The sequence below is a fragment of the Stegodyphus dumicola genome, chromosome 2 (assembly GCF_044657685.1).
Source record: "Stegodyphus dumicola isolate Sdum_Otavi_A_Nest chromosome 2, ASM4465768v1".
NCBI classification, from domain to species: domain Eukaryota; kingdom Metazoa; phylum Arthropoda; class Arachnida; order Araneae; family Eresidae; genus Stegodyphus; species Stegodyphus dumicola.
This window is the reverse complement of record NC_140769.1, coordinates 152976767-152998113: the sequence shown is the minus strand read 5'-3', so window position 1 is coordinate 152998113 and position 21347 is coordinate 152976767. Positions and strand designations below refer to the sequence as shown.

At 30.3% G+C, this 21347-nt stretch overlaps 1 protein-coding gene across 2 annotated transcripts in view; it reads right to left on the bottom strand.

The window, feature by feature from the left end:
- Sec63 (translocation protein Sec63) overlaps window positions 1-21347 on the bottom strand; it is a 55085-nt gene that overhangs the window by 25328 nt on the left and 8410 nt on the right. For both annotated transcript variants that reach the window (XM_085811290.1, XM_035364458.2), the window contains exons 3-12: window positions 18627-18741; window positions 18424-18539; window positions 18261-18322; window positions 16846-16904; window positions 13100-13150; window positions 10574-10682; window positions 10258-10485; window positions 9923-10161; window positions 6064-6211; window positions 2781-2932 (exon numbers count right to left, since the gene is read on the bottom strand). In XM_085811290.1, the coding sequence (XP_085667416.1) occupies window positions 2781-2932; window positions 6064-6211; window positions 9923-10161; window positions 10258-10485; window positions 10574-10682; window positions 13100-13150; window positions 16846-16904; window positions 18261-18322; window positions 18424-18539; window positions 18627-18741 (1279 nt within the window). The remainder of the gene's footprint in view (window positions 1-2780; window positions 2933-6063; window positions 6212-9922; window positions 10162-10257; window positions 10486-10573; window positions 10683-13099; window positions 13151-16845; window positions 16905-18260; window positions 18323-18423; window positions 18540-18626; window positions 18742-21347) is intronic.

The window sequence follows — 21347 nt, the reverse complement described above, 5'->3', positions numbered from 1 at the left end:
ACTTGATGTGAAGACGTGGTAGATTGCAACTCTTCAATATTTTTCTTTGAAATACGGTTTTCGGTATGACCACCGTTCAATTTTTTTTTTCAGAAGCATTACCAGCTTCTTCAAGCTGTTCTTCGGTTTCAAAAGTATTGGCAATTTCTTCGAGTTGTTCTTCGGTTTGGATATTTGCGATTTAGGATTTGCGATTTTTCGCTAGGCAAAAAAGACAATGCTTATGCCTCTTTTTGCTTTAACGCCAAACATGGCTTCATAAAGACTTTGGCATATTCCTTCGTGGTATGCAGTATTCTTGGCAAATTGAACAAAGGGTAAATCTTCTGTCCATTTATTTGTATCGCTATCCTTCATCCATGCAGTTAGCATATTCTGTATATCCCGATTCAACCTTTCAACTGAGCCTTGTGTTTGACTGTGACGAGGCTTTCCATGAACTATCTTAACATCTTTCCACATAGCGCATATTTTGGATATGACTTGATTACTGAATTCTCTACCATTATCTGATTGCAATATTGATGGAACACCAAATGTTAAAAATTTTGCAAGAACATGATACGATTCTTCAGCTCTCTTAGTTTTCAAAGGTTGTAGCTGGGCAAACTTAGTCTTGATACACCATTACGAACTTATATTTGCCATCTCTGTTTGACTGCAGATCTATCAGATCAGCTTGACATCTTGAGTTTAACTCAGATCTGATCATTGATTTCACAACAATACCTTTCTTAGGTGCACTGTGTTTCATTTGACACTGTTTGCATAAATTTAAATACAACATTACAACTTCATATGTAATATTTTTGTATTTAATTTGCAATTCTTTAGGCATATGTGTTCTTCCTCCGTGGCCTATTCTGGTGTGAGTTTTACATAGTATACTGAACAATTCCTCATTAGTAACATAATACTGTATATTCATTTCTCCTGGTTATAATGGTACAATTAACTTCTTTTCATCATTAATTTTTAAAATGTGAAAACGTTTTAATCATCAGTAATCCAAGGAAGTGTTGCACTTAGTTTTAGCAGAAACCACTTCAGAAAGTATTTTAAAGAACTTTTCTTGAGAAAAATAAAAATGGTTTGCTTCTCGTTTACCCACAATTAATGCATTTAACTTTTCAAGAAAAGGATCACAAGTCATTGCAGTATCCATTCAATATAAATTACAGTATCGGAAAAAAAAAAAATTAAGAAAATGTTGCACCAGCAAACCTTGCACAAGACTGACTACCACCAGAACAAAGGATTTGGCGGGAAACAGCCAGTCGCTTCTTTGTCTACTAGTCTCTTTTCGACCTACACCAGAGCATATATCTGTGATTGTCGACATACACCGGTGAGGGTTTGAATGTACAAGAATGTAATGCAATATTTGATCTTTCAGCGAATTATGTATTTGGTGAATGTCGACATTCTCCAATTTCGGTCTTTCACAGTAACACAAACACAGCACAAAAATCCCAGAAATTATCCCATTAGGATATTATCTATATATTTCATAGGGATAACTTCAGAGATTAAAATGTTTTCTTAAACATTCATAACAAATTATGCTAATTTCACCCAGTTACATTTATTACTATGAAAGGAAATTGGGGTACATTTAATTTAGTCCTGAAAACGATGAGTTATCAAAAATGCCAATGAAATTCATGCAGATCTAAAAATAGCTAGGATTTCCTTTAAGATAAGCAAAATAGATATATAAAGTATCCATGCCTCAGTTTTTAACAAACAAAATAGAAAATTATAGAATATGTAAAAAGTTTTCAAAAATATGGTAGCTGAAGAACAAAATACAATCAAGCAAACCTTTTATTATCAGAGATAAATATCACCCTGCTGCCACTGTGCATCAAACGAAGACTGATGCATAGTGACAGCAGGGTGATATTTATGTGCATCAAACGAAGATGAATGAAGATTAATGCATGAATTCACAAGTTTTGAATAAAGAATAGTTTTAAGCTGTTTATGAAATAATTCTTTGAATTAAGAAGAGAGTCAAGAGTAGAAATCAAAGATTTCCTTCAAAAATTTAAATAAACATTTCTCATCAATATGAAAAGCATTTTTAATGACAATATTCAATAAATTAAAGCAATAATAAATCATTTTACATGCATCAATTATTCAAATTATAAAAATTGATCCTCTCATTTATGTTTGCTTACCAAAATACCAACATGAAAATAGCAGATTTCCTGTATAATATGAAAGACTTTTAATATATGAAGGCCATCACGGCATGATGAAAAATAAACTGCACAAATTTTCTCCTTCCCAGTAAAAGACTTTCGGTGGATATGGTAGTTTATTCAAAATAATACTCAGATAATACAAAATAATATAAGCTTACACACACGAAAAAAAAAAAATAATAATAATGAACAGGAATGTTAGCCTCTTTACAGTTATGCTAGTAGCTTCTTTAAGGAACAAATATTTTTATTCAATAGTGGATTTCTTTTTAGAGCTTTACATTGGATTTTACAATTTTGTGATCTCTACTTTTCCTTTTCGAATCTCTCTGAACTATATTAAGCAATTCCAAATTAGATTTTAACAACATTTCAAGTAATTTATCTGTTTGTGGACAACTTCAGATTTATATTTATAAAGGCTCTGCAGCATGCAACACTGTAAAATGAGTATTCATGATTATGATGTAAGGTGACCATTGTACATAACTGACTGATTGTGGAATGCATTAAGCAGCACAAAAACTTAACTGTTTCGTTGCCAAATAGGCACTTACCTCACCTTACCTCTTCATCTAGTTGTGTATCTTTCTCATCCAGAACTTCTTCACGGACTTGTTCCCGATCAAACAACGTAGACATATCCTTCCTGTAGAGAGTTGCTGTGACTGTTACGATTGCACATGCAGTTATTGTGCCAGAGTCTTCATCATCAAGAACTGAAACAAGGAGGAAAAAATAACATTTAAACAACCCATGCAGAATAAAAGACAGCACTTTAATATAAGAATGAATTCTAGCTTAATAACAATTAAAATGGTTCAAGGCAAGACATACTAAGGTTTTGAAATATTATATACTACAAAAATATTACATTTTACAATTCAATTGAAATTCATACAAAAAATTATCATACAAGCCAATTTAATTTACTCTTTCATCTTCTTTCTGTTAATTATTAATTTAAATTATGATTAAAACTAAAGTAACTAAAACAATTTTATTCAAAGATTTTTTAATTTTCACACGTTAGTAACGTTTAGTTTCACACAAAACGTAAATGTACACTGCAACTTGGTAATGGTAAGAAGTTGATAAATAAAATTTTACAGGTAGAAGCATTAGTAGTGGGAAATTTTACAGGTAGTTGTTCTTCATTACCCTACACCTAATTATTATTTTTTGTTGTAGCAAGAAAGCTACCACTGATGATCAATGTGAGAACCTGCTACATTAACAATGCAATGATCAAATTGCTCTACAAATCCAGAGATAACTCAGTAACATTGATTTACAGTAAGGACCTGTGTTAACTTTTTCCCAATGAATGGGATGCATAAAAATTTGTTTTCACTAGCTTGCACACATCTTAACAAGGGAGATGAAATCAAGTAACTATTTGTGATAGTCTTCTTTAAAATTTCTTTTGGAATTGTTAAGTGTGTTTTCCTGAAGTGGAATTTGGCTTTTTCATTTGATCCATCCAGCAAAAGCAATCGATGGAATGGAAGTGCATTTGCAGCATGGAAACAAAGATAGCTGCAGGGCACTAAATCAAGTGCATCATATACTGAGCGATATTTTCAAATGACCAATGCTTCAAACAACAAAATTTCATTTCTTTAGTGTTAATCACTGCCGAGCTACAGTGGATTGTACCTCATGTTTTGATCAGCCTCTCTACAGCCAATTACTTGATATTAGGGAGGGGCTTAAAAGTTACTGTTTTTGTCAGTTGGTTAATTTTTACAAAGCACACTAAGGCTCTCAGCTTATGGGAGGAATATCTTTATCAATAATTTTCCTACTGAGAATCATAATTACATACTGGGAAACCATGAAAACCTCATGCAGTGTCTTTTTTTTTTTTTTTTTTTTTTAATGAATTTGGAATAAATTAATAGTGTTCTACAGCTTTATCTACTCGATTACTAATGGAATATACTTTTTCTCCCCTTTGCTTCTTTTATGTATATGTTTGGGAACAACTTTCTAGCAGATTAAATCACATTTACTACTATGATGAACATAAAATTCTCTCAAAGTCCCCATATATGCATTTTATTCTGAATGAAAATAACATATGCCTGCTAGTCTATTAATTAGTAGTTTAAATCACTGGTGGCTATCTGCAAGCCTGTTAACAGCATGCAAACTGCAAAGTAACTCTGAGACCCACAGCACCCAAGACAGCACATTTTATCATTATTATGCATCACGGATTTCCAGACGCATCTGCATTTCCAAAGGTGGAAGGTACAGTGTATGGTATGTTACAAATTTCTGCCCCCAAGAAAATACAGCCAAAACCTGATTTTAGTAGAACTGTTTCTTTACCTGACTGCCAAAATATTCTCACTCATTTGTATCACATAGCAAATCTTAAAATTTATAAGCACAAATGTGCTGTTTAAGATAAGGACAACACACACATAAAAAGGTGTTCAAAACATAGGTATTTAAACAGAAAATACTGTAGAATCAAATAAGTAAATGATTAGAAAAAATCATGGCTGAAATATGAGTAGTTACCCAGGATAACACATATCAAGAGAAAAATGGAAATGTTCATCAAGAAAAAGTCTAATGGACAAAGCTCTAATACAAGGACAATGCAATGAAGGGAATAGGAAGACAAAATTTAGTTCCGATCATGGTACTCCAACCACAATGCCTACTTATAATAATACATCAGGGTGAAACAATTACATTTGCAGATTAGTTTTTACTCAAATTCTACCAAAAACTAACTAAATGATGATTTTTTTTTAAACTTTCAAGTTAAATTTCTAATATAACATGTCGAAGATTACAGAAACATCTCTGAAAATAACTTGGACTAATAATGGTTTCACAGATACAATATGATAAAAATTAAGGTAGATTTACTTAATACAGTAAAATCACCAATAATCTGATGCATGAAATTTGTTTACATCCTCAGACAAATCAGCATATTTATTCTTAGGCAACTTTCTATCAGCAAACCTTTTACCACTGAATGGCCTTCATTTTTTTATACAACAAAAAATTTCAGAACTTGTTATATTAGCCATTACTTGACAATATGTAGCCAAAAATACTACCCCTAACTCTCGATTCAGCAATTCTAGATGCAACTCCAAATTCTTTTACAAAGAAGAAATTTTAACTTTTTTTTAAATTTTCTCATAAATTTTTGGTATTTCCTTATTACTATGGCCACTGTTATTTAAACAGCACCAATAATATCAATGAATTGGTAATGTATGTAGCAAATCATTACAAATGGCTCGCAGTCCTAATCTTATTCATTTCTCATTTTGAAGAGCTCCAAGAACAGCATGTATTATCATTATATTTTTAATTCATTGTTTGTGTTTTTCAAAATAAAAGTTAATAATCTTTTATTTACCAGGAAATGTAGATTACATCATATCATTCTCAAAAGAAAAAGGTCATTTTACCTTCCATTAAATATATGAAAATGTTACTGAATTGTCTTAGACTAAGTTACTCACATCTGAATTTCATTGACTGTTAGACTGTTTTTGCTTAATTTTCAGCACTGAAGTGTTGGTTTGTCTGTATCACAAGTCATGCCTTTTATGTTCAAAGTTCAGACTAAATTTTTTTTTTAAAAAGTTATTTAAAACCTTCACCGGCATTTCTGAGTTTTTAAGATGTACCAATAATTTGCTAACTTGTCTAACAGGGTCTGCATGACTTAAATTCAGTTAACAGATCAATAGGAACCCTACACACTTTACATATGTTATGTATCTTACAATGTTTAATATGGAAACATGCACAATAAGTACATAAACTTATTTTAAGAAACAAAAACAAAACAAAAAAAAAAAAAAAATACCTTCAGACTTAACATCAACCTCAACAACAGGAAATTTGGCAAGAACATTCATGACATCACGATATTCATCATCACTAAGGCTTCTCAGCATTGCTCTTCTCTCATCTGATTTCATACATGCTAAATTTCTTAAACTGCGGATATTGCGCTAAGGTAAAAAAAAAAAAAAAAAAAAAAGATCAGTAACTGTATTTACATTAATAATATTACAAAGATACCAGTTTAACATATTTCCAACTTCCATATTTATTACAATAAAAACTTAAGAGAAAATACAAGACAAGGTTAGGTGCTGATAAATTCATTATTTAGTTCCAACACAGATAGTTTACATTCACACTACAATAAAAAACATCTTTAACCCTTTGATGTGTGGTGGTCGCGCCTTGAAACCAGCAATTTTTTATTTTTTTCTTCTCTTCCTTCCGAAATTTTTGAGTGCAAATCAATTGATTACTGAGTTTTTACCTCTAAATAACACAAAATTACTGCAGAATCATACATGTTTTAGGTCTTAGTACTTCAAATCGGATGCCTTTTAAAATTCGTTTTCAATGAGACAAAATAACTCCCTTTTATTAATATAAACAACTTTAAATTTCAAAAGTTATTCATTGCACATCATGATTTCTATCATAAACAACAAAAAAATAGCAATAATTAAACTGCATGTATAAAAAAAAACCTCTATATGTATGGCATTTGCTTTGTAGTTTCAGGGCGCGACCACTGCACCACTAGAGCATTGTGTTACAATGCTCACAATCCTCTTGAGGTTCAGTGGTCGTGCCTTGAAACCACTGCTCTTCACAATGGCGTTTGCTTGCTTCTCAAATAGGAATGTTTATTTTTACCCGGATATAGATAAGGGATTTTGAAACCAGAGTTATTTTATTACTAAACAATACATGCACCTGCCCAGTAAAAAGATCTTTCTTTTCCAGAGACTTTTCTCTGACATCAACACACTTGCTCCCCAAGCTAGTATTGTGATTTTATAAATTATTTTCTGTGGTTTAAATTTAACGTAGATATACTTTGCTATAATTAAAACTAGAAATCGCATAGTTTTGTTTAAATTAAAAATATTTTCTGAATATTTTGGGACGAAATACGAATAAAATAAGTATAAATGGGAAAGGAATGATCAGTACCAAAGCCAAAAAGACCAAGCCCCCCCCCATTAACATAAAAAAACGACAAATTTCACATGCCAGATGAAAAGAAACTAAATAACGCTGGATATATACCAGTGAAATTTAGATCCAATCATTTTGTAGCACAAGGAAGAAACCTCATAGAAGAAGATATGTGTGCGAAACGTACAATGTGGCTCTATGCATGTACTAAAGAGACAAAATATGCTTTGAACAGTATCACAGAAAAATATTTGTCCTTTAAAATTTAAAAAAAAAAAAAAAAAAAAAAAAAAAAAAAAAAAAAAAAAATCTTTTTTTTTTTTTTTTATCCTTATTTTACTGATGATTTTTATCCTTATTTTTTAATCCATGTAACCAAACTTCCTTATTATGTAGGTACTTATACTTTCATTACTATAGAAAAATTACATAAATGTTTATTTTTTAATTTTTTCTGATGATTTATTTTGTAAAATAATGTGAAAAATATATATATTATGCAATTCCTACATGCATTTTTTTTTAATTCATAAATTTTGCCATTTATTGGAAATGCGCACGGAGAAAGGTAAGTTTTTTCCCCCTACTACCTAGGTAAGTTTCAAAGTCCTAAACGCGCGGTGGTTTCCAGTGCGACCACCACCCACAAAAAAATGGGCAAGAGTAGATTTTTTTAATTCATATATTATTTGTCTCTAGGATCATAATATTCAATTTCTAGAGTTTTTAGTTTAAAAAATTATAAAAATAATATTGCGCGCATCAAAGGGTTAAGATGTAAACATGAAATATTTTAATAAATCTGTTATTCTAATTAATGTTCAAAATTTTAAATGCTTTGGAGCAAAAATCACTGCAATTCAAGCTCAAGATATCCTTGTACATCAAAAAACTGCATTTGACTGTGGTATTTCTTGTGAGATTATGGGAAGAGTGGAAATTTCTGCATCTGCTTTGCTTATCAAATTTTAATTTTGCTTGGGAAATAAATCAAGGTTGTCCCTTGCAGTTCTTAAATTATTCCACACAGTACTTCTTTCTCCATATTCTGAATCACATCAAGTACAAAAAGCTCCAAAAAGCACTATGTTCCCTATGACAGTATTCAGCTTACAGTACACTTTTTACCTTTTATTTGCATATTCTGTTCTGTAGTGCACTGTGATTTGCCTCAAAGGGAAAAAAAAAAAGTGTCTGCTTCTATGGGAGAAAAAAATGAGAGCTTTGAAGCAACTCAACAAAAGTGAAATGTTTTAAAAGTTGCAGAAGATTATAATGTAAGAAAAACAACTGCAGGATACTGGAAAAGGAACTGAAATGAGATAGAAAATTGCTGTTGTGAGTGAACTGAGGCTATAAACACAGAAAAACAATGAAAATTTGAGAGTATAAAAAAGTTAAAGAAGCTTTGTTTCTTTGGTTTACTAAGCAGAGATAAAGGCGTCTCAATACCTAGGACCATTCTTACCGGATAATAAAATTCCAAAAGGAATTTAATGAGGATAAGCTAGTATAAACTTTATAACTAGTGTTAAGTTGCTCGATAGGTGGAAGAAAAAGCATGGAACAACTAACTGTACGAAAACAAAAACCTTCAGCAAATGAGTCGATCGAAAACTTCAGAGATGAAAGTTTCATACACTGCTGGACAAGGAAAGCTCAAATTGTAAACAAATACTTAACTGTGATAAGATGAGACTAAATTATAAAATGCTACTTGCTAAAAAATACTTGCAGCGACGTCTGAAGTTGCAGCACCTGGCTATAAGCAAAGTACAGAATGAGTAACAATACTTGCTTATGGTAGTACAACAGTAAATATTAAATTGAAACTTACTATAATAAAAAAAAATAATAAAATCCAAGAGCTTTCAAGAATGTACCCAAAAAATGCAAAAAAGTGCTTGAAATGAGTTCAGATATTTTTAAAGAATTATTTTTCAATGGCTTTGTGAAGCAGATTGACAAGTTTTTTAAAAAGAAAAGTTTGCCAAGAAAAGCACTACAGTATAAAGTCTTTAATCCGGACTCGTCAGGACTTCGGCGATTCCGGATTAGGGGTTTTTCTGGATTATAGACCATCAATTTAAATCTGGTAAGATGGTATACAGAAATTATAAAATAAAAAATATGAAATCGTAATTTATGAAATAAAGGGCAATTATGATCTAAAAAGTATCAAAATTTACAAAAAAAAAAGTTTAACATTTATTTGTTTATTTTATTAAACATTTCTTTCAATGCGTGCATGCGTAAAGCATACATTACACAGTCGAAATTAGAAAATTGCAACCAGAAAACTATTTGATGTGTATTCGTGATATTTATAATGACGAGGAATTTGATTTAAATCATATCAAAGACGGAGTACATTGAGATGAAATACTACATTTAGTAAGGAATTATAAGACGAATAAAATAAAAACATCTGCCCTGAAGATGAGGATAGTGCTGACAAATCAACTTCCAGTTCATTGCGCGCCAGAACATAAAAATGTGTATCCTAATTGCGAAAACTGCTATATTATTACAGACTAATCATGTTAACACATTTTTAAATCTGTCAAAAAGGTCTTGCATACTTACTTCAATACATGGCAGTCTGGATTCAAAGAAAAGAGAAAATTTAAAAGCTTTAATGCTATCCCTGAAACAAAAAAACAAAAAAAAAAATATATATATATATAAATGTTAAATAAACCTTACAAAGAAGTTCATACTTTTCTTGTCATGAAATGACGTAGCATATCTTCTGTAACATGTGGTAGTTGTAAAAAGGGACTTTTGTTATCCCACAGTGCCTGGACTATACATGCACACAGCTTCATGGTATTTTCAATGGTATCAAGGGTTGGCATTCTAGTGACCCGTCCATTTAAGGCAAGCATGGTTAACTGTGATGCACATTGGACAAATTCTTGTAAAAGATAGGGACATTTTTTGACAATATATAATTTATCTGAAACAAGAAAAACGGTATTAATTTAATCTTCCTAAAAATCATTTAGAAATAATATTTAATCTAATAATTTTTTAAGATATATTTGGCACAAACCTTCTTCGAGTGCAGGTGATAACTTTAATCGTGACAAGTGCGCATGAAGAAGTACACGAGCTTTGATGCTGTAACCAAAACACAGAGGTTTTTCTCTATTCTTCTCTCCAACATTTGAAAGCTCTTTTATTAACTGTGGAATTTCAACATTATCACTGGGCCTTTCTATTATTTCACTATTATAAGCTCTATTAAATTCCATAGAGGCACCCAGTATCATAATGATTCCTAAAAAAAATATATATATACAACAATGATATAACATGCAATTTTTATTGATTTTACTTTTAATTTTATAATTCATTAAAGTACTGACTTTTAATAATCATGAAAGGTGTTTTATATAAGTAATAAAAATACATCTGGCTAGTGTCTAACAGCACTTCATCACCACCAAATTTGAGAGACTGGTGCCACCATATGCCCTGTAATCAAAATAATTAATTATTAATGATCAAATTCATATGTAAGCATAAATGTCCAATACTTAATAAATAAATATTTTCAATATATACAATTTTTAGTTCATATAACACACATTATGTTTTGAACTGTAACATTCTTCTGGAGAGATTGATAATTTTTATATGCTGATCAAAATATATTCAATAAATCTGATATATTTTGTTCTTCGATATGTCCAATAATTTAACCGTTAACCCCTTCGCGCCGACTGTCACGTCTATGTGCCAACAACGAACACACTCACCTACCGGTCGACACGCAGGCGTGTCAGAGCATTTTCCCGTTTACTACCGAATGTCACGTATTTGTGCCAGTACCCTGGAATGTTTTAGAAACTATAATTTCTGCCACAAGATGGCACTGTATGTCCATATGGTTTCAGATACATGTACATTAGACCTTCTACTCGAAATGAGAGAAGCATGACTCACATACATGTGTTTTTGATTATATAAACAAACGCGGAACTAAATGTTTCCGAATGGCGTGATTTATGACGTCTCTTTAAATCGCACTTTATTCGCACGTGGTAGTTGTTTATTGTAAATAGAAGTTTCATATGCGCTAAAGCGTTGAGGATTTTGGTTTACAGTTCAGTTTTTAGAAAATAAATAAATCTTGTTAGACGTGAATTCTTTCTGTTTTTACCGTTGCAATGTCGGAGCATCAAAAATGTTTAACAGAGCATGAAATAGCAGAAATGATGCAAAATATTTCAGATATTGATTCTGAAATTCTGATATTGATTCTGAAAGATGAACTGAAAGACATTTTCCAAAACTTTGTTCAGAAGAGACTAATAAGAAAATGAGACGACGATGCTTCGTTTGTTCACATTCCCGGAAAAACCCTCCAAAACGGCAAATGAGTTATTACGAGTGCAAGGAATGTAACGTAGGACTGTGTGTAGATCCCTGTTTTCAAATTTTTCATACGGAAAGAGAATTTTAAGTAATATATTTAGTTTTCAGATGTATAATGTTAAAAGTCATAAAATGGTGAGTAATTAAAATAAAATGTGTAAAATATGCATTTAAACAAGAAATAAGGTAATTAAAGTATATATATAAAAATATTTATAAAGCATAAGCCGTTTAAATACTCTATAGAGCATTATTAAAGAATGCGTTGATACTTCGGAAATTTCATGGATTTAGGCTTAGTAGCAAAAAAGTCCCGGCCCTGGAGAGATACTCGCGGAAGAGACTGCCGGCCTCCATGATAAGTGTGCGTTTTCGCTACCCGGCTCGAAGGGGTTAATGAATAAAGCTTTAATTTTGAAACTGGAAGAGCGCACATTCATGATTGTGATTTAGCATCTCTTGTCAGTTAACTTAAAATAATTCTATATGATGGACAGGGAGGTAAGATTTTTAGGAATTTTTAGCAAAATCATCACAGTCCTCTTTTTTAAAGAATCAAAATAGTTAATTGATGTTTTAATGCATAGTTAATTTTTAATCTGTTAGTTAATTAAATAATAGCACTCACAATTTCACTAAGACAAAAAAACTTTAATTACATGCAGGCAAATAGTAATCACATGATTAATTTTCATTTTCAATTTTTTTGGGGGGCTAATTTTTAAAATACTGAATTCAGAAGAAAAATTACTCTTAACATTTTAACATTTATGCAATAAAAATTTTTAAATAAATATTTTGAATAATCTCAGCATTTGAAAACCGAATAACTTATAGCCAGGGCTTCTAATTTATTAAGACACATATTTTTTTGTAACTGTCTGTTTTTGGTTATATTATAATAGATAACAGACATTTAATTTTATTGGAAATTTTGCTTTACTAAAATGTTGAACACAAAATGGCTACAATTACCAAACATTCGTTAAATCTGCACAGAAATATTCATAGTATTGAATTAATTTCTATACAGTGCTTTCATATGCACCCATATTTCCTATTATAGTAATGATAATTTATTTAGATATTTGTTTCATAATGAATAACTTATTCCTAAAAGAAAAATTATACCCAATATTTTATATTAATTCAATAAGAATAATGCCTCAGTTTAGGCATATTTAAAAATAAGACTTAATATTGCATAAATGTTCATATATCATGTATAAATAATAATTATTCTTTTGAGATATAAAAAGAAAGCCACGAAAGTACCAAGCATAAATATTTACTAACTAAAAGAAAACAGTAATTTAGATTTCTTTTAAAAAAATAAAAACTTTTATCATAAATTGGAAACTAAATTTGTAAAACTATCAAAAGCTTATTAATCAAATTATTCAAATTAAATATAACGAAAGTGCAGTAAAGTTTGATTTTGTAATCACTTTTTGTTTACATTTTTATACACCATCCATCAACAAATTTTTAATGCTTATTTCTGCAAAACTCACCACTCCAACTGGTAGAGCCACCATGAAAACAAGAGCATATAGTCCAAGGACCTTAAAATATAAAGATGAAACTTTTTAAACATGTAAAAAATTAGTACAGAAAAATAATAAAAAAAGAAACAAAATAATTGTGAATATAAGCACAAGAGGAAGTAACACTTTTTAATTCAAGCCAAAAAAAAGTAATAAGACAATATAAAAGAAATACAAATACTTGTCTTCTGTAGTGGACTGGGAGATAATGCTGATTTTGCATGTTTCTGCAATTACTTATCTCCACATGTGCAAAAAACAGTTACTGATCTGCATGTAATTAATGGTCAAATACTGTTGATAAATAGTATCAGAATTCATTGACCAAGACAGCTACAATGATAATTATCTTTTATATAAAAAGTAAGAAAACTTAATTACCTTTTTGTCATTGACAGAGATGATAAATCCCTCATAGCAGTTATGTCTAAGCAGTAAAAAAATTTTGCATTATGGAGTTATATCTACAGTGTGTGAGGCTAGAAGAAGCATTTTCAAGAAACAAGCTTTTCCATCACCTACCACTGGAGGGTTTTTAGCTTCATGAAGCCCTGTCCCTTCTCACTACATGAGAATTTTGGAAACAGAACTGAAATTGTTTAATTTGAAGCACCGTACAATTTTCTCATGCAATTTCTCTAAAGAACTGGTTTTCATTTTAATCAACTAATCAGATATCCCAAAAATAAAATTTCTGGGAAATGTTTCTTTCATCGTGTTTTTGAGGGTAGCTAGTAGGTGCAATACCAACTTTAGATGACACATACTTTTATTTTGTCAACCCTTTTACAATACGACATACATTACATAAAAGCATTCAATGAAAATATATATTTAGTAGCTATTCTTGAATACTACAGCATGCTGTCTAATTCATTTTATCTTATCAATGTAAAAATAAAAAGAGAGGCCAAATAACCTAATTCGACATTTCCTACATACTTAGAAATGTAACTAACTAAACTCTAAGCAGACATGCCAACAATCAAAAGTTAAAATTCTCTCATTCATGAAGCCCTTAGCACCATCTAGTGAAGGAAATACTTTACCTGGATTCCTAACACTGTGTTTGTGCGAGAAACAAACTGTTAACGATCAAACTATTTATTTCTAATTACACTATATCAATATAATGGTTTTGCATTGTAACATAGTCATTATACTTAATGTCTTCAATCTTCCAGCAATAGGGCAAAAAGCCATAGTTTATGTTGGAGGCATTATTAGCAGCAACTGTTAAAGTGTAGCTACCTCAGAGTCTCCAAAACATGAATTTTTCAAACATATGTTGCTTTTGACAATAAGAAAAATTAGATGAAACATTTAACACACAAAAGAACTTTTTTTTAATTATTATTCCCGCTTTTGTTATGTTGTTAATTTATTTAAGCTCCCTACTAATTGTATTAAATATAAAACAAAATTGTATTAAATATAAGAAATAGAATTTTTAATAATAAATAAGATTTTCTGGCTTTTTTATAAGTTACTTTAAATAAATTGTTGATATAATTGCATTAAATATGATAATTAATGCATATATTAAAATAAATTAGTTGAATTATGCTATTATTACCTCCATGTAATAGAGAATCTTTGTTAAATTCAAATTTCATTACTTGCAGCAATGGCACAAAAGAATTATTTAAATTTAATTTATTATATTCTTGTGAAACAATTTATATATATATATATATATATATATTCATATTTTGAATAATTTATATTTTGTACATACTGAATCAATTATTGTTCACTGTACTCAATTGCGTTTCCACGCATGCTTGCACTTTCTTAGCCTGAATTGCACTACACCATTTACTCTTGCCAAGGTCACCACAGAAGACAGGTATTAAAATTTGCTCAAAATAATAATGAACAGAAACTCTTAAATATCATTCATATGGTGTTTCTTAAAACAACTACCTATTAATTTAACTAATGACCATTTATCAAAAAATATAACAGAAGAAATCTAGATTTCTTTTACATATAATTATAAAAATACACTATATTAGTACAGGCAACTTCTTTCAAAGCAGAATTTTGATTTCAAATGAGCAAATTTCTATTGCACAATTTAAAAGAAAAATTAGGTGCAACATTTAACACACAAAAGAACTTTTTACTTCTTTATACAAAGTAAAAAGGAAGTACTGTAATCGCAAAAAGTTTCAGGCAGCATATTTCAACGAAAATATCCATTTTGACTGCTATCGAATACAATCTAATCATGTTTTTGCATGATATCTGTACGTAACGACAGAATAAAAAAAACTCATTTCCTTCAAAAAAATTATAAAACTGCTTTAAAATTAATTCTGAACAGAATTTTTCGTGGCGTCTGTACGAACGTACGTATCTCGCATAACTCAAAAACGAGTAGCCTCAGAACATTGAAATTTTGTATATAGGACTGCTATAATATGTAGATGTGCACCTCGTATTTTGGTTGCAATCGGCCGCACCAAACGTATATAAATATATTTATACATATATCCACTCTGTTACCCGGCTCAGTGATTTCAGTTTCTTTACTCTTATATGTTTGTAAATTGTACATTTTTTCTTTTAAAAATGATTGAATTATATTGTTTTTATCTTCCGATAAAGGTTTTTATGCCTTTAGTAAATCTGTATGCAATATTTTTAGAATTACCAACAATTTTAAAGTTGTTTAAGTGCCGCTAAGCCTTTTTTTTATTGTGGCCATTGATTGTTTACATTTGAAACAGCAGACTAGTGGATTTGTTGCCAATCTATAAAAACTTAGCTTTGCAACAACAAAGATAACACCTTCGTTTATTATTGCCAATTAAATCATGCTTAATTCTTTCTGGAATTTTTTCGAGGAAATAAGTATTTAAGATTTACTTCGTAATTTTTAATATAGATATTTTGAGTTTTTATGTATTTTTGCCTTCTTGCAAAGTGAAAACTGAATTAATTGAATGAGAAATACTCAATCGTCTGTGAAAAACTGTTTCTTTTTTGTTTTGTTTGCTTAATTTCTTTTATGCATCATTCTAGCTTTACTATAGTATCTGAATAGAACCTGTGGCAACGATTAGATAATTCTATTCTTTAAACGATATAAATTTTGTGCACTATGAGTTTATAATATGAACAAAATATAATACTGTTAAGTGAATCTAGTGCCAGAGTGTCGCTATGGTAAACAAATACTAGAGTTAATTTTAAAGAATGCATTTATTCTATTGTGGTTTATGGGCTGTCGGCGAAGTAGATTTAATTCAATCCAATAAGTTTAAATGAAATGCAAGAAAAAATGCATATAATTTAATATTTCGTACAAGGAAGTCGTGGTGTACACATCAGATTTTTTTAATTATTATTCATGCTTATGTTGTTAAATTATTTTAGCTTCCTACTGAATTTATAGCAAACTATTCAGCAACAAAATAACAGAAAACCTGATGGAAACTCAAACTTTGTATTTCACAAAATTCTGATGAAAACTTCTCTGTATGCCTGTATTTCAAACAGGAAATATTCCAGAGCCTTTGTTATCATAACTTCTTAAAAGGATTATAATTTAAAGAGTTTTTTTTACCAGTAAATTAATAAAATGTTTCAAGCAACAGTGATGTAAAGCCACATATGCCTACTCTAAAAAAGAAGTAAAATATCTCATGTTATATTCAAATACAGATTAAATTATTCAGATCAGAAACATTTAGCAGCATACAAACCATAAAAGAATTTTCTTCTGCAACAATTGAAGATGGTAAAGCAATTCCAAATGAAGTAGCTAGAGGGAAAATCAAAAGATTAGATTATACAATAATTCTGAAGGCCTATACATGCTACGAACACAATTTAAATTGTATGAAAAGAATGAACCAACATTACTATTTAAATTCACTAACAGAAGCTGGGGGGGGAACAAAGATTGGGAACTATGGGTTGTTGATTTAATTAAGATAAGACAGGCAACAGTATTTGTTGAAGTATGGATGCCTTTCTCAGAAAATGGACTCGTATTCATATTACACATGAGAAAAATACAAGCAGTCAGCTCAGTTGCCAGCAAAAATTTTCTATTATACATTGATTCTCATGGAAGTACAACAGTAGTGAAAAAATAGCAAGTGAAGTATACAGTCAGGAAGGAAGTCCTTTTGTAAATATTTTTTAAAGCCATTTTATAACTCAATTTGTTCATTTTTATATCCAGAGTTGTGCTTTTATTTTGAATACTGATTTAGTTTACCTAACAAATGAAATCCTCTTTTAGATTAAATTGCTTGAAAATAAGAGAAAAATTGTTAATTCAGATTTTTTTATTTGTTAATTATAATATGGGTTATTCCTCTTTTCCTGTGTTTTTTCTAACTTCCCTCTGATTTGAAGTTAATTATGGATATTTCCTTCCATATTATGTTGATGCTCCTCTGGCATGCATCCTGTCCATAAAAATTTATATCCCTTAAGACATGGTTTCTTTAACTGTGGGTACAGCAAGTGACCAAAATTTTAACAGTTTTGATATTTCTTTAACTCATTATAATAATTTTACAATTACCAAATATTTTTACACAATGTATCTGAAAATAGATAAAGACAATACAGACAAAAAAAAAAAGTTTCGACGTATTCTTTTTATAACATAAACGTTCATTTTCCTTGCTTTGTCACTGTCATTTCGGCTGTTACTTATTTAAAATTTTCACATTGCTCTACGTCTTAAAATTAGAAATTAAAGTTAATGACCTAAAGCTGCAATAGTATATAACAGTACAAGTGAAAAAATTGACAGTTTCACTCACGCTCGTGCTCAATATTTATAGGGGGAGGGATCCCACAAAATTTTTCTATATATTATGGGGTCGTGAAAAAATCTCAGTGATAAAAAGGGATGGTGACTGAAAAAAGTTTAAGAAACCCTGCCTTAAGAAAAACAATTACTATTTCAAAACTAGTTAAGTTCCATCTTCTTTACAATTTACATATTAAAATTTTGAATGCAAAATAAATATTTATGTAATGATATTCATCAAAAGAACAAAAATGAGCACATCCCAAACTTAAGCTTGAATAAAATTTACTCGTGAAAGCAATTATTATGGCTTAAGAAACAAAACAAATTTCACAACAGAGAATTTACCTCCAGGCCCATCTGGATTGCCATAAATCTCAAAATTTTTTCGAGCTTCTTCATCAGTCAAGCTGCAATTAAGATTTAGAAATGAATATCTTAATATTATCATCACTTAACTCATAAGTCTATAATGAATATATTAAAATAAAAAATTAAGAAAAGATCTTACGCTGCATATGCTTTAGCTATCCTCATGAACTTTCTTTCATCACCTTCAGCTTTATCAGGATGATATAGTAAACTTAGACGTCTGTAGGCCTTTTTTATTTCAGCCATTGAAGCACCCTTACATAGAAAAATAATTTTTCGTTAAGAAAATTTCCCATTCGAGATCCCCCTCCCCAAAAAGAAACAAATATATATTATACTTACAGGATCAATTTGAAGTATTTCGAATGGATCATAAGCAACATAATCATGCTGTAAATGAGCCACTTTATAAGCAGTGAGAAAAAGGGATGTCCAACCAATTAGTAGAAGAAATTTTCTATATTAAGGAATAAATAATAAACATAAAAAGTGATATCAATTATACCAATTAGAATAGTACACCATAACATTTAGATAGCTACTTACTTAAGGAAGTCAATAATATATTTTATTAAAGTGAAAAATGAGAGTACAGATAATTAATAAAACTACAACTTTTATAATATATCAAAACGTAATAGATATATAAACCATATAAATGCATATGTACATTAAGTCTTTTAATGTTTCACCATGTCAAAAGTTTGATACCTATCACTATAAAGAAAATTCAAGACAGCAGCTCATAAACAGAAAGAAAAGTCAGTACTTTGCGACTATTAATAACCCTACAAAATAGCTGTTAGCTCTTTGGAAACTCTGTCAACTGGCAAAACAACATCGGTTTGAAGTGTAGAAGGAAGGCTTACTGCTACATTTAGAAGAAGCACTACACATTCTTGCTTCTCTTGCTCAATAGTTTGCAGTGCTACATATAATAATTCTTATCATCATAAAAAAAAAATAAATAAATAAAAAATAAAAAAAAACCTTCAAGAGAAATAAATTTTGGATAAATTTTCATTCATCTAGTGAACATTCTCCTTCCTCATTCTCACCATCATATTTATCATTTTTTAAACATTATTTTTGTCCATCAACACTTCCGGAAGCTACAGCTTTTGTGAAACTATTAATTATCAATTAACTAGTGCCTGAATAATGAAGTGAAATAATTCATTGCATTTAATATAGGAAGCTTGCATAACATAATTATCCAAAAAATTCTGTGATTTTTAAGATTGTAATGCATGATTTTTAATTACTTGTTACTGCTGATAAGGATTGATTGAGATTTAAACATAGTCTCTTCTGCGCATAATTCTAATATGTATTGTGACAGTACTTTTTTTCAGAGCTAATGATGGAGATCTCAAAAGTTCATTTACATTATAATATGCTTTTATTTTAAAAAGTAAAAAATGCTAGACAAACTGCATGTTAAAATTTGTACTGTACATGGATTAAGTACTGCTTCAAAGACACAGTTCAAAGATGGTTTCAGAAGTTTAAGCATGAAAATTTCAGCCTGGAAGATGATGCCTGCTCTTGATGACCACTCTCCATAAATAAAGACTTATTAAACAAAGCTATCACTGAAAATCCATATTATACAGTTAAAAAAACTAATGATTTAAAAAAAAAGAATTTTACAGCTGTTGGAGAGATGGCAGAAAGTTACAGAACAGTACAGTGCTTAAGTGATTTAGTGAAATTTTTGGTACTTATGTATTATCCCGCTGACCGTGAAACTATCACCAAGCGCCACAATTTAGTGTGCATTTCTCTATATATAAGCGACTTAAGTGTTTGTCGCCGATAGTTTATTGGTTGCTTGCGTAACTGTAAATTGTTTTATTTCCCATGCAGTGCAGCGTGTGACGAATATTATGAGAAAGCTAAGCCAGAAAAATTTAAAATACAAGAGCACATGCATTTAACATTTAAAAAATAAATTTAACATCTATACCTAATAGAATTTGGAAGTATGCAACCGGCAAAAACCAGCAACAATGAAAAAACAAATAAAATGAAATATATAAATATCTTTATTATATGCGGCTTAAGTGTCTGTTTGTCGCCGATAGTTTATTGGTTGCTTGCATAACTATACTAGCCAATGGGGTGAAGTTGCCATGGCACAGGGTTGCCATTTCAATTGAGGCATAGAAAATTTCCCATAAAACTTGCCTTTGCTATGACCATCCATAAGTCTCAGGGCCAAACGCTTAAGCGTGTTGGCCTTTTCTTACCTGAGCCTGCATTTGGAAACGGTCATCTTTATGTTGCCTGTTCAAAAGTTCGTGAAAGAACGGGCGTAAAATTAAAAATAATGGATGGTCCTCTGCAAGGCAAGCTTAAAAATGATGAAAAGATCTACACAAGAAATGTTGTGTACAAAGAGATCTTTGACATGCGAATTAACATTTTATTATTTAAATCACCTTTATTTATTGAGCTAGCGGTGGCTCTTAAGAAATGTACTGCCAGTGGTTTCCTTCATTGCACTCTAAGCAATTAAGCAAGTAGAAGAGGGAAATCCTGTGGGGCAGTAAGCAAAGAGGCATCCTTGCCACTTACCCTGGACAATTCAGTTTGAATTAGCAGACACCTTCGCACAAATCATTTTAATTACAATTTATAATATCCAGAACAGAGGTCATTTTGTATGACTGCTGGGCTTTCTAGTTATAGATAATCATGATGCAACAAAACACTCAACATTAGTGCTTTCTTCTGATATAATCCTCATAAGCCAAGTTTTTATGAACAAGAGCATAAATTAACTGTTATTGCTGCATTTCTTTCTTGCATTTTGAAGGAAGAAAAAAAAAGATTAAAATTTGCAGTGTGCTGTGTTTAACATCCTTAGTAGTTTGAGATGGTAATTACTAATTGTGCTGTCATACTAAGAACACCTATACCAGTACTTTTGTGCAAAGTTCCAGAACTGCAGAGTGTTTCAGAAAAATAAATTTATCATGCTATTATTAGTTCTGTATGCATTCCAAACAATACGAACCCATATGCATGCAACAGGCTGTTCTAATACTTTTTTTTTTT